General features: G+C 40.9%; 1 protein-coding gene across 3 annotated transcripts in view; it reads right to left on the minus strand.

Annotated features, from left to right (window-relative positions):
* Positions 1–15,143, minus strand: part of SULT4A1 (sulfotransferase family 4A member 1) — a 33,427-nt gene that overhangs the window by 12,117 nt on the left and 6,167 nt on the right. For all 3 annotated transcript variants that reach the window (XR_001467954.4, XM_015291200.4, XM_015291212.4), the window contains exons 2-4: positions 2,145–2,275; positions 653–733; positions 417–543 (exon numbers count right to left, since the gene is read on the minus strand). Coding sequence is in view for 2 of the 3 variants with exons in the window: in XM_015291200.4 (XP_015146686.1) it covers positions 417–543; positions 653–733; positions 2,145–2,275 (339 nt within the window). In the remaining variant the exon portion in view is untranslated. The remainder of the gene's footprint in view (positions 1–416; positions 544–652; positions 734–2,144; positions 2,276–15,143) is intronic.

Here is a 15,143-nt window from a genome sequence, read left to right on the forward strand (position 1 = left end):
GTAATGAAACAGCCCTTGCCCACAGGAGTTAGGGAGCAAGCAGCTGATGAGCTGTTGTAACACAAGTTGCATTACAGTAGTGTATTTTCAGCCTACAGTTACCTTCTTACAGGGGTTCGCTTCAACTTACTAAGGTATTCCTACTGATGCATTGCATGAGCTCAGTCTCGTGCAAACTAGAATGCACCTGAGTGAAGTAGAACACAATTGATCCAACAGGGTCAAATATTGTAAGACAGTTATTTACAAGGCATGACCACAGTTTGCATGGACAAATCTAAGTTCATGCAGCACCGTATCTCTAGCAACCTCCTTGCACTATAAACAAATAAATGCATCTTTATCCAGATCATTTTTGCACTTGCAGAGATGAAAATAAATGCATAACAACACGTGCAGAGAGAATCGCTCCTTACACTTGTCATTCATAAACCTTCTGCAGAACTCCTGAAATGTTCCTCTGTAGCTCATGGTCCTTAGGGAGCGGTGAAATTGATAATAAGACACCACCAGGTCTTTGGGGTTGCGAGCCATGTATATTACCTATGACAAGGGAGGGAAATCATCTTAATGAATGTTTGTTTGTTTCCATTCCCTGAGCACATGAACAACTGTTGCTGGTTCAGTTAAACAAGCATGAATTAATTTTTACCTTTGAATTGCCATTATGGAGGTCTGAAGGCAAAAAACGATATGGTAGGTGGCTTTTTATGAGGCGAGGAGATGTCAGTTCCTAAAATAAAGCAGAGAAATGTTTCTCAGTGTATTAGTTTTTGGCACATCCTGAGGTGTCCTGAACTGATGTCCTTTACTTTACTGAGTCACGTGCAGAAATTCACTTCTTAAATTAACAGGGGTCTGGACTAGAAATTAGGTCAGGGAATTTCATCTGTTTTAAATCAAAAGTGTGGAAAATGTATATGTGCAAAAGTTGTTGTCTTTTTTTGCTTTCAAACTACTTCAATTTGTAGGATCCTCCCAGGAAGACTAGCAGTGTCAATGATTCTTAGCATAAAAATGACTTTGTTTTCACTGATGCTCCCACTAATATTCAGTGAAAAACATTAATGCTGAATGAACAGCTTCAAAAAACCCTGCCCTTAATTTTTCAACATCAAAATTATAATCCAAAGCTTATTTTAGCCTCAGAATTAGACCTAGACACTTCAAAGGTCTATCTGAGTATGTGAACACTTTTAAAGGTATTTTTCTATCATAATTTGGAAAAAAAAAAATTGTCTTATGACACAAATCATCTTCCAGTAGTTAAAAGCTGCATAAACTACTACTGGATCGAGTTGTTAGCAGAGAGTATCCATAATGCGTAATCTCAAACTAAACCTCTCACTACTGCTCCTGCTTATTCGTGTTGGCATACCACTGAGGTCCCTCTAGACTAGGGTCACAAAGTGAAAAAGGAAAGCAACCTCTGACCCCTGAATACTCATCCTAAAGAGGGCCAAATGCTGCAGTAGTAAGTAACTGGAACCAGCTTAGATCTATCCATACGAGCCTTAGCTAGCTCAAATCAGCAAGCACTGTAGCAGTTCTCAGATGGAGCCTGGTATTTTGCATATCTTGGAATGAGGCCTGTATCTAAAGAGCAATAACAAGATCACACTTAATATGCCATGCCACTAATCTGAGTAATTCTTAACAATGTCAAAGTCATTTCAATGCAAAATACTCCAAACTTCTCTAACTACACTACAGAGTCTATAGATCCACAGACCCTGAGTCTCTAGGGAGCTGTATGTGCAAATTCAGAGTAGAGGGTCTACAGATTCACAGATCTCTGTATTCGTAGTTCTGCAAATTCAGGGGAGGGATAAGAACAAATAATTCTCATTTGGAGAGCTTCCACTTACGTAAGTAAGGTAGGCTTGGAACTCTTTTATTCAAGAAATCTGTTGTCAATATATTTAGAACATTGAGAAATATGTTTTGAAGCACTGGAGTATAATCAAGATTAATAAAACCAACTTCAAAATACGCTAGTAATACTCTGAATCATTCCGACAAACTGAACAAGTCCAGTGATGAAAAGGACAAGGACAAGGACAAAGGATGAGATGAAGTGATAAATATGGAGCCTACAAAAAGATATCCAAATGCTGAGTGAGTTTCTTTGCAATAAATTGTACCTTGATGATGTCCAGACCAGGCTGAGGGTACTCTAGGACTGGAAGTTGTTCATCTATATTCATTAGTCCAATCTCATCTGGATCAGCTCCCTGACTCACTAGATAAACCACTTCCTGTAGCAAGCCTGTGCCTGCATAAACCAAACAATGAAAGAGAACAGATTGTATTACAGTCCTTATCTAAACAGAAGCATATGAAAGCAGACCCAGACAAAGAAATAATAACTTTCCTCAACAGTCTGCTCTGATCTCAGTCCATAGCTACTGTTTTAATGTAGTACGTCTGCTCTCTTTATTTTAAATACATGAAAATCTCCTATCACATCAAATATCTGAGATTTTTCTTTAGCAGTAACTTAAATATAAACGTTTCTGTATCCCAATCCTTTTAACCTGTGAACTGGAAAGCATTTTACATATACTGAGCCTTTCACTATGAATGCTAGTTAGGCAAATTTCACTATTTCAATTTTAGAAATGAAAAAAACGAAGCAGACAGAGGTCATTCAAGTTCAGAAAATGCATTAGAGGCTGTATACAGGGGAACAACCGGTGTCCTCTATCTAAATGGTAGGCAATTCTACTGTTATGTAATGATTTGAAAGTCTATTTATACTTCCATTTTATAGATTGGCTAAACCAATGAACACATCAATGCATAGTGAGTTAGGAACGATCTTTAGAGGCCCCCATTATGTACCACTCTCCAGTCTGAAGACACTTACAGAGCAACCAATAGATAACATAGCCTTAATGACTGAATTTTGGAAAGTTAGAAGGTATTCTAAATGTAAGTTTGAGCAGGGAAACTAGGAGAGCTGCTCCAAAAGTAATGCCTCCTATTTTGTTATTCTGGTCCATGATGTCAGAGGCAAATGATAGTGAGATGGCAGTAGAGGTTGAACCTTCTTGCCAATACTGTGTCATATTTTGTTGCTGTTTGACAGATGGCAGCAGAGGGGCAGTTTGACAAAATGATATCTGACATGGAAGTGCAAATGAAGCAAAGGTGTGCCACTGAAATCCTTCATGTGGAAACAATGGCACCCATTGACATTCATCAATGCTTGGTGAACATTTATGGATACCAAACAGCAACTGTGAGCACAGTGATGCAGTGGGTGGTGCATTTCAGCAGTGGTGACAGCAGCATGAAAGTCAAGCTGTGTTCCAAATGGCTGTGCACTGCTGTCACACCACGAAGTTAAGAGAGTCTCTGTCAGCTTACCTGCTCAAATCACCTAATGGTGGCGAGTACATGAAAAAGTAGTGTTTTGTAGCCATGAATTTGCTCTATCAAATAGAGTTATTGTGTTTTTTGTATCTGTTTGCAGTTTCCATGGAAATAAATAGGAGGCATTACTTTTGGAGCAGCCTATGTATTTTAATTGTTTTTACCTTCAGGCATATAGATCTAGAGAGCAGGAAATTCTCTAAACATGGAAACAAAACTTCAGAGATATTTGATATTACAAGGGGAAAGGCATAGGCGTTTGGTGAGATGGTAGAATAGAAAGAGCCGTGATCAGTGATGTAATAAGCAAAAGACCCCATGGTTTAAAAGACAAATTGTGTAGACATGGAAAATCCTGGATGCTGCAACAGACTGACCAATTATTTAAGAATTGTGAGTGGTAAGGAAAAAAAACAGGATTTATTGTTTGTTTTTTTATTGTTACCTAAAGTACTGAGTAACACATATAGAATCATAGAATCACCAAGGTTGGAAAAGACCCACAGGATCACTCAGTCCAACCATTCACCCATCACCAATGGTTCTCATTAAACCATGTCCCTCAACACAATGTCCAAACATTCCTTGAACGCCTTCAGGGTCGGTGACTCCACCACCTCTCTGGGCAGTCCATCCCAGTTCCTGACCACCCTTTCAGAGAAGTAGTATTTCCTAACGTCCAGCCTGAACCTTCCCTGGCGCAGCTTCAAGCCATTTCCTGTAGTCGTATCACTGGTTACACGAGAGAAGAGGCCGACCCCCAGCTCAGTACAACCTCCCTTCAGGTAGGTATAGAGAGCAATAAGATCTCCCCTGAGCCTCCTCTTCTCTAGACTGAACAATCCCAGCTCCTTCAGCCATATCCTTGGAAAGATAAGCTAAAAATTCCTAAATCATGCCTTTTGGTCCCATTTATGTTTGCAAATCACTTGCAAGTTGCAGGTAACAGTGACCAGGCAACTCATGTTAGCTAGTATGATCGTACACAGCAACTCAGACACATTTTGCTCAAATTCCCGCATGCGGTTCAAACAAAAGAAAGATGTGAGTATCATTATTCAGATTTTTTCTTTGTAATTTAAGCTAGCAGTAAGGAAAAAAAAAAAAAGAAAAAAGAAAAAACTTAGTGCACTGTAGGTACTGCTTAGAGGGAACACGGTCTGGATGCAAAATGAAAGAACACACCTCTCCAAGAACTGATGGGGAGAATGAGTACTTTAACACTTCTGTGTTTCCCGACTGATTGTTGGGTAAATTAAAATGGCTTGGAAAAAAAGAAACTTTCACATTATCATCACCGACAGAGACGGCTGTCAGAGACTTAATATGCACTTGCCCTTGAGGCTGTTCACTCTGCATTTTTAAGTCCAATGTATTTTATATATTAAAATTAGCATACACATGGTACTTCAGTATCAGTCCTTGTGACTCGGAATGAGCACAACCCCTGTTCTCATTAAATATTTATCCTGACAGAAGACATCCTGGTTCTCTATAATTTATTTCTGTATTTCCAATTCTGCTTGTAAAGAAAAATGCTATCACAGCAACCCTCTTCCATGAAAGGAAAAAGACTAACTGTGTAGGAATAAACACCAACACCAGTGCTTTCTGAGTCTCGGTCTTCCCCTGCTCAGCTGAACCTTGACAAAAAGACACGATCTCTGTGGTGCCTCTGAATACAGGATGGATGGATGCTGAGGCAGGACTGCTGGAATTTCAGGAGAGCAGCATGCTCCCTATCAGCTCTGCACCAGGTCAGCCAGAGAACTAAGAGGTGAAGTCTGGGGAGCAAAGCCCCTGGGGTCTTGCCTAGTTCTGCTCAGATCTGTTGACCAGAACTAGGTCCATGGACACGAACTAGGTCCATGCCACTGAAAACTGGAAATTTAACTCGAGGGAATTCTGATTTTTTGTTTTACTTGTCATCCTTTACTATCATTCACCTCCACCACACACGCACACACACACACACAAGCCATCATGTAAAAAAAGATCATCAACTTGATTTCCTGTGTTTAGAAAACAAACACACATTAATTTGATTAAAAACAAACAAACAAAAAAGCTAAAAGCCTTTACGAAGCATTAAATATATTTAATTTCCTCACATCTTTACTAGGATTAAGAACAACTCAAATCTAAATTACAAATATTAACAGATCTGAATGCTCATATGGCTTAGAGATGTTGGCTTATCCCAACAACAGACAAATGGCAGCCCAAATTCCAGCCCTAGCTCCTCGGGCAGCGTTTTGTAGTCCCTGAGAACACCAGCTGGCTGGAAAGTCAACCAGCTGGGGTACTGTACACATGCACATGATGAGCCACCCAGACTTAGACTGAGGCTTGCAGAGTTTATTAAATTTGTCACTGTGGAAGGTGAATGAGTCTTCTGGCATAGCCTCTGATTTCCCAGCTGGATGTAAAGCATCCAGAAATTGGCCATTTGAACCAAATGAAAGACCTTCTCCTTCTGTTTTTGAATGCATGAGCATGTACATGCCTGCCTCACCTGGCATGGCACAGAAGGAGTTAACAGTCACAGACAGATTAATCTGTCAGCCTTCGGGCATGAGGCACCAGATGCAACATTGATAAGTACCCATCAATTCCACCCTTCCTTCTTGCAGCTGCTGCAAATTCGCATTTCATCCTGGAGGAAGACTACTGTCCCTGCTAGCTCCAAGGTCATACTGCCAAAACAGATATCAAAGTCATTTATGTCTATCCAGTTTCAACTACAATGAACCCAGTCAGCACCAAGGGAACTTCAGTGCACTGTACCTGAGAAACACTCTTCCCTGATAAGCTCTTCTGTTATGTCTATACAATGTCTCAGGAGAAACAGTGTCCTAGTTTATCACATAGTATCTGGAAGAGGTGGGATGGGAAATGGTAGTGATAAACTACTGTCAGAATTGGTAGGTTTTTAGGAGAGCCCTCTAAATTATCAGTGAACCTGCACTTCTACTCTTTGTAAGAGCATCTACAAAAGAAGCCCAGGCACAGCAGTTTGAAATTGTGCTAGCTGGGCTGCACTGTCCTTTGCAGTGCTGCCTAATGATACACAGAAATAAGGACTCAGGAGGCCTTCCAGACTGTAATCTTCCCTACGGGAGTCCCTGCAATGAATAGGAACTCAGCGTTTGTACCCCTTTTCATGTTCGATGCCTCAGCACTACTAGTAAAGTTAGCTCATAGACATAATGCCCCTGCTTATCAGTAAGGCTAACTGCTCCAGCAGCAACTAGACAGCATAGCAAGGTGGACAAAACTGTGAAATACCTCACAGTTATTTCTTTGTTTCTATGGAGGGAGAAATACTCTGTAGTGCAGCTGTCCTCTGCCTCCTCTCACTACTTTCTGGCCACTGATGCACTCACATGCAGTTACTAAGCTTCACAAATTTGGTCAAAATGAAAGGGTAGAAAGATGGATGCTTCCTGTTAAATTTCCTTTTCCTTTGTTGTTCCTTGAGTCATTTATTGCCATTTCCTCCCCTCTGCATCAGCTAACATTGGACAAACCTGCAATTCAAAGGTGTGAAGGACTCTGGCATATTCCTTCTATTCATCCCTTGTTTGGGAAGTCATACAGAAAAATATAAGAAATACTAATGTCAGCATTAACAATCTTGTAGCACTCCCTACCAGTTTCATCTCCCCAACCAATGCCTGATCAAATTGCAGCTAATACAATGCAATAGACCCATTATGACTAATTTTTTTTTTTTTAATAGCGTCAGTAGATCTGAGCACTCATTAAAAGTGAGGGCTGCAAAAGCTGTCACAGAGTGGTCTAGCAAATGCTGTAAAGCAATTCTCCACCTAGTTCTTCCAATTGCCTGCAAACTCATTCCTCTTAGCAGTTTCACAGAATCACAGAATTGTAGGGACTGAAGGGAACCTCCAGTGATCATTGAGTCCAACCCCCCTGCAAAGCAGGCCCCCTACAGCAGGCTGCACAGGTAGGCATCCAGGTGGGTTTTGAATACCTCCAGAGAAGGAGACTCCACAACCTCCCTGGGCAGCCTGTTCCTGTGTTCTGTCACCCACACTGTGAAGAAGTTCCTTCGCATATTGGTGCAGAAATTCCTATCCTCCAGTTTATGGTTGTTTCCCCTTGTCATGTCCCCACAGACCGTTGAAAAGAGGCTGGCCATGTCCCTTTGTCTCCCACACTTAATATATATATATAAACATTAATAAGATCCCCTCTTGGTCTTCTTTTCCGAAGGCTGAACAGACCCAGGTTGTCCAGCCTTTCCACATATAAGTGAGATGCTCCAGGCCCTTTATTATCTTTGTGGCCCTCCACTGGACTCTTTCCAGGAGATCCCTGTCTTCCTGTAGGGGGGAGCCCAGAACTGGACACAGTAAGGCCTGACCAGGGCAGTCCAGGTAAGGCCTGACCCAGGGCAGAGTACAGGGAGAGGATCACCTCCCTTGACCTACTGGCCAAACTCCTTTTAATGCACCCCAGGATCCCATTGGCCTTCTTGGCCACCAAGGCACACTGCTGCCTCGAGGCCAACCTGTCATCCACCAGAACACCCAGGTCCCTCTCTGCAGAGCTCCTGTCCAGCTGGTCATCCCCTAACCTGTACCAGTACATGCGGTTATTCCTTTCTAGTTACAAGACTCTACGCTCGCTTCTGTTAAATCTCATCTGGTTCCTCTCTGCCCAACTCTCCATCCTGTCCAGGTCTCGCCAAATGGCAGCACAGCCTTCTGATTTGTCAGCCATTCCTCCCAGCTTTGTATCATCAGCAAACCTGCTGAGGGTAGACGCTACCCCCTCATCAAGCAACTGATGAAGATGTTGAACAAGACAGGACCCAGCAGCAACCCATGGGGAACACCACTAGATCTGGGCCTCCAACTGGACCCTGTGCCACCGATCACAACCCTCTGAGCTCTAAGTTTCAATGTATATCTGCAGGTAAGTATGGCAAATTCATCTTCAGCCCACAATTGTGGAGGAAAAAACAGATTTTTCCATCAGAGGAAAAGTAATTCTAACCCATAATAAGTGTCTTCTCTTGACCTCTCCTGAAGTCCATGTGCACTAGTTCTCCTGCTTCGTGGAATTCCAACTGGCTTAAGAACATGGATTTTCATTTGTACCAGTGTTTTAGTAATAAAAAATATTTATACACTTTGATACCATACTTGCCAATTATTTTGTTCCCAGATGTGACTCATGGTTTAGAATAAAAGCTGTTTTTTTTTAATGTTATTTGTTCAGTATTTTTTACTGTCCTACTCCATACAGATTAAAAGGGTTGATTTTCAGAAGTAACTAAAAACTCATCCTCTGAGATTAATGTCCCTTTTATGCGGTATAAATGTCCCTGAATTCAATAGTCACCTGTCAAAGGAGTCTGTGGAACATGAGGAAATTGAATACAGGTCTTCTGAAACCAATGGCAGCTGCTTAAATAAGATGGGATTTAAAGCAAATATTAACTGAATGATTTCCAATAATACTTAATAAGTAGGGCTTTGACTTGTTAGACTTATTAATCAGTTTATTTTTCTTTTAAAGCTATCAGCTTTAAAAAAAAAACCCAAACTATTAGGCTATGTTCCTCTTGTCTTTCACTTGGCTTACATCAGACAACACAGAAATGGGTCCATTAAGTCTGAGATGCCTTTTGAATGTGTATCACCAGAGGCTGTAAACAGCAAACTACGAAAAAGGTATTCTATTTAGAACTACAATGTGCTTTCTGTTTGGTAAAACTAACAAAATAAATAAATGCACTATCCCTGAACTGATTATACACATATATTAGAAACACTGCTATACTGTTATGCATGTAACAGTATCCTAAAGCAATATCTCAATAAACTGGTTACAAAACAGCGTTATTTTCAGCTTGTGCATTAGTACTGTTTTTAAAAAATGGTCTGAATCCCAATTCTCCCTTACATTAACACACTAACTACTCAACCGAATATAGGATGAGAAGTGCAGAACAAAATGTGATGCATCTCAGACCAGACAATGACTACAGAGACTTCATCACTGTCATAGTGGAAGGCAGGTGATATGGTGTGCTCCATTCCCAAAACCAGCAGAAGCAGCTCCAAAGGCAGCCTCCTGACACCTTTTAGGAGGATGGATCCTAAAGCAACACCTGTAAACAAAATGCATCAGGGCCTGTTCTCTGGAAGGACAAGAGGGGCAGGCTGGACCCATATGCACGGAGATTAATGTGTTAGACTTGATAAAACCAGAAAAAAGTAGCTTGAGTCACATGCTCCATGAACACTGCATCCTAACCATGCTTAGGATGATCTACCCCAATGGACACTAGGCCAGGCCTTCTGCTGAGGACAGCTGGCACAAAAAGCAGTTCTCTTCCATCCCTCTCAACCAGCCACAACATCCTCACAGCCACGGGAACTACAGCAAGGAGTAGGTGCAGGCTAACAGCACTATGAGCCATGGGTCAGGTCCACAGGCTGCTTTCAATCCCTAGATTTTGAACAAGATAACACTTTGTCTGTTTGCCTGCTGAATGATGAGTCATGATTTGGGTTTTCAAGCTCGTCTCCACATCCATGATCCCACCATAAAAGACATTACAGATTTTGTTACGGTCCTTCACTGACAGCTGATACTGGTTGGTAGCTGATATCCAAAGGGGAAAAGTATTTTAATTGTGGACATTCTCTTTAAGCTTTAGCTAGGTTGGTAAAATATTTCCCTGCCTGTAGATGCTCATCATGTCTGTATTAGGTGTCATCACTGACGGATTAGTTTCTGTCAAGTTGCCCCAGTTCACTTGAAACTGTATCAGATAAATTAGCTCAAGAAGTTTATGTTTTAGGCATAAACTCACCTATCTAATTTTGCTGAAGACAAACTAGAATGCATTCACACACAACGCTCTGCAGGCAGTGCTTTAAGAAGTGACAAGCAGCAAGCTAAGGACACTAAAATTTTGCGCTACTGCAGATGGTTATAAAAGAGGACATCTATCTGTACCCTTAGATTAATTCTCTCTGCTTTTGCTTACCAAATTAAACATGCTCCCATGGTATAAGGCAGCACAAAGAAAAAAATGTGCAGTATAACCTCTCTGAATGGAATGTGAAAATAAAAGATAAATGAATTAAAGCTCCATTCTTGCTTCCTGCCTTACCACACTCTGGCAGACAGAATTATATCCCTCTTTACTCTTCCAGACTTACTCAAGGTTGATCAGGTCAAAAGTAAACCCAGTACATTCAGTTGTTACCCTCTTTCCCTGGGCTTCACTCTTGGAAAATCCTCATGATCCAGAGACACAACCTTCGTAACAGCTTATGAATACATCGGCTCATGCAGTCATACCAAAGGGTAGGCTCACCAGGACAGTAATTCATGGAGAAAAGGGTGCTTTCAATTGGCTAACATATGCTACAGGGCGGATCCTATCTCAAACATGAGGAAATAATCTGGCAAATGGTGGCCATGTAAACTGGCAATGGTATTTCCTCAGAGTATTCCTAGATTTTTCAAATCCTACCTTCTCTCTGGAGTATAGTCAAGAAGGTGCAGGTCCTTACCCCAGTCTTACCTCAGCTGGATCCTGCCCTGCTGCTTCCTCTAGTAGACTCATTCCCTACATGAAAAATATGCCCAAACTGCTTAATACATTACCCCAGCAGGAGCCCAACTTTATCTCCAGTAATGTGTCCCCCACACTGGGTCTCATTTCCCTCCATTTTCACACAGGTGACAACACTGCTCCAAAGGATATTTCAGAAGAGAACACTGCTTAATGACAAGTCATTGTTTTTAAAATTCACCCTCAAGGACGTCATTAAGTTACAGAGAAGTGCTTAGTTATCCTTAGAGTCACTGATTTCCTAGGACAACTATAGCACTATCTCCTGTTCTACAGTGTTGGAATACGGTCTGTGACTAAATGCAGAGCTGCACAGTGAGCTCTGCTGATTGAAATAAGATCCGAAGGCAGGAGACAATGGGGCATCTACAATAGAAACCTGCGTTGAGGTTGTCCTCATAACCTTTTGTTGTGAATCTGTTTCCTTCCCCTACGATAAGCATATTCTGGAGGACGTCTGTCGCCTCCTGAAGTGCCTTAGGTAGCATTCAGAGTTGCATAGTGAACCAAAATGCGATTCCACGCCTTGGTTACAATCCCTTCCACAAAAACTGTTAGACAAAACGTGCCTACACATTTATCTATGTTTGCATATATTAGGCAGTTACATCACAAGAAGGCAGTGCACCAGTAGTATTATGTGAAAGCACTACAGACATGAGACATGAAAAAAAAAAATGGAAAAGAAGCACATTGCTGTTTTGGAATTCCAATAAACATCTTTAATCTATGCATTAGATAGCCTCTTCAGTCAGCTAGTGTAAGATCAGGGAGGAAGCCATTTGATGTCAGACAGCATCCCCCTCAAACTATAGTTGCCCATCATAAGAGCTGCCCTGAGCAAAATCATTGCTTGCATGGTACCCACGCCCCCAGTCATATTTAACACACTGTCATTCCTTCTCTATGCTGAATTACAGAACTGCAGTTCTAGGCGAGCTACAGTCATTTCTATTCTATTCCTGTTATTGCTCTTCAGAATCAGAAACGGAAATAGATCTAATTGAGAGTACAAACGGGCATCTGCCAATCTGTGTCACCAGGGGTTTACTCAGTACTGCTGCAAAATCCCTGAAGAGAGCACACTGTGTCTCATAGATACTCACATTAATCACTACTAATGTGCACTTCAGCTATATATGCATAAAGAAATCCAATTTTAGCAGTCCCTGTAGCTGTTCTGTGCTACTCCGGCAGCAGCAGTAAACACGCTTTTAACTGGATGGTTAACCTGAGTTTATGATTGCCTTACATCAACAAGACACTGCAAAGCAGCCAATGTACTGATCAATCTTGACTGCTGCGTATACATCCAGTGTTTATCTTCTGAACGTGTCTCACCTCACTTGCTTCACGCTTGTCTCATTTTGTTGGCTTGGATGAATTTATTACTCATGCACTTGGACACAATAGAAGGCTAATTCCACACCATTGTCTATATCCCATATGGTGATCTAATATAATTACACATCACCCAGAACTTGCAGCCTTCCATTGGATGATGGCCTTCACATTCTCACCGTAAATGGTGGGCGGGTAACAGCACATGAAATCAACTTGCATTTTTACAATTACAATCGTGTTTTGGTATCTAGTAACATAAATCTCTGCTTAGTTGGTTCTCCAGTGCTTTTCCTTTTCCTTTTTATCTTTTACTCTCCCAGCCACTGCTCCTTCTACACTTTCAGTCCCCAATGCGCTTTCTTTCCTGACGTTCCTCAGTACACCCCATTCTCCTCACAGTGGGTCTCATAAGCATATACTCTCATTTGACTGAAATGGTATAAAGACAGTGTTTCGTCTGCTGTGCTGTCTTGTCTGCACACAAGCATAGCCACACGTTTCTTGCTACTACATGTGCAGTGTGTTACAGGACTAGTACATGACGTAAATGGTCTATTTATTCTGCAGTAGTCTGTAAAGGACTTTGATATACAGAACCATGATCTTTCAGCTCTTAAGCTCCGTCTATCTGGACTCCCCATAGTGTTGCAGAAATTCTGAATGGGGTAAAAGTGATGGCATGCTGGGTGCTTCATGTAATTAACGCTTTGCTTGTTGCCCCCTCCCAACAAAATAAATGAAAACAACAACAACAACAACAAAACCAACAACAACAACAACAAAAAAGAACACATCAAAACATTCCTACATACTGGCATTCTTATGCGTTCAGCTTTACAACCTAGACGCTTACTGCCAATTTAGGGCCATGGTTTGCCCCATCATTTATAAAAATACAGATAGTAGATGACACTTTTTGTCCGAGATACTTTTTCTTGCTTTGTGTGAACCAAATTCTGGCAGAGACTAAATTCATCCATACACCTCCAATGGAAAATGCAAATGAAAAGATTAAATGACTCCTGCAAAGTCACAGAATCTCTAGAGAAGTTGTACCAAATGTCCAATATACCAAACTCTGCATCACTTCTGATGGGACAAAACAGGAGGTATTTTCTTCAGCTCAGTATAAGGTCTTCATTTTAGTGGCATTAGTAGGAATAAGAGAAAAGTCATTTAATAGAAGTCTGCATAACAAGAAGGAAGGGTCATGTGTGCTTAATCCAATTCAGTCCTATGTTCAAGCATTTTGCTTCCTTTCATTTACATCTTCACTATGAAAGATGAATATTAACACAAAATGAGAATAACCATTTGTTTGGTTTCACTGATTTACGTAATTTCCTAATTCTTCTGTTTTTGAGGTCATTTTCATCTAACCCAGTCAACACGGATTTCACTTATGTCCAGAATACATACTTTACACAGGGTAAAATCTTTTTTCCATTTTCTTTTCCTGAGCCAGCTTTCACAAAGCAAATTGGTTGAGCTTTGCACTACTTCACAGTAGGGAGGCAATTATGCTACATTTGCAGGAGACCAAGCAATACCTATTAGGTAACAAGAGAATTCTTCCTCTTCTGTACCATTTGTTCCGTCTCCATAACACATCTTCACTGTCTTGATATATGGCTCATGAGAGAAACACTGATAGCTAGATAACCAAAACATCTTTTCCTTAATGACACATTTTTCCTCTCCACCTTTATTTCCTGTTGTAGGCACTTAAGAACCCATTCAATTCCACTCCCACTGAAATCAAGTCAACCACATCAGTGGCAAACTTTCAGTCGCCCTCAATTACTTGTTATATGAAGTTTTTATTTATCATTTCTTTGCCTAGTGACATTTGGGACTGAGTCAATAGCAGCTGCTATTTTGAGCTACACATACACTGAACAAAAGATAATCCCATTTCAAAAGGGCTTTCAAAGCGCAAGAATCCAAAGGCCCTGACCCCTACACACACTGGTGTACAAATCTCACTTTCTGCACCTGGGTGGTCCTCAATGGAGTGCATTTCAGAAGCAGAGTATTTACTCTTCCAGTAGTTGAAAAGAACAAGATTTGCGTCACCAAAACCAAGAGCGTGAAATCAAATTCAAATATGAACCCCATATATCAGCCTTGAACAAGACATCTCACAGGAAGTAACTCTATCACCCCACACAGTTTGCTGATCCTTTTCAGTTTGCACAATTCCATTCTTTTCTGTCAATTGGTATGAGAAACAAAGAACCTCCACATTGCATTGAAGAGATACATGCTACCTGAGCTTTACAAATTACCCATGATGGAGAAACTGAATAACCATGACGTTACTGGAAGAAAGTACCAACATTCTGATTTCCAAGACATTAACTTGTCCATCCACATTCACAAAACTAACACAGGCCAGGTATCTTTTCAAGTTCTTCGCTGTGACTTACAAGTGCACATAATACTGCCTCACAAACCAGGGGGCAAAGGTAAAGAATCCCAAGTGTATTTTGTTTAAAAATCTCTTGATTTTTAAGTCAATTCTGTGACTTCTTAAGGCACGCCTCCAGGCCAGAAACATTTAAATTCACTCTTTAGATGAAAACTGATCAAACTTGAGGCACCAAAATCCTGCATAGAGAACAGGACTATAAAACCAGAATAGCATAGTCCGGCTACTCTGCAAGAGGATGAACTTGTTAAAAAATATGTAGGCTGCTCCTAAAGTAATGCCTCCTCTTTATTTCCATGGAAACTACAACAGACACAAAGAGCACAATAACACTATTTGATAGAGCAAATTCTCAGCTACAAAATG

Source organism: Gallus gallus, chromosome 1 (genome assembly GCF_016699485.2).
Source record: "Gallus gallus isolate bGalGal1 chromosome 1, bGalGal1.mat.broiler.GRCg7b, whole genome shotgun sequence".
NCBI lineage: Eukaryota > Metazoa > Chordata > Aves > Galliformes > Phasianidae > Gallus > Gallus gallus.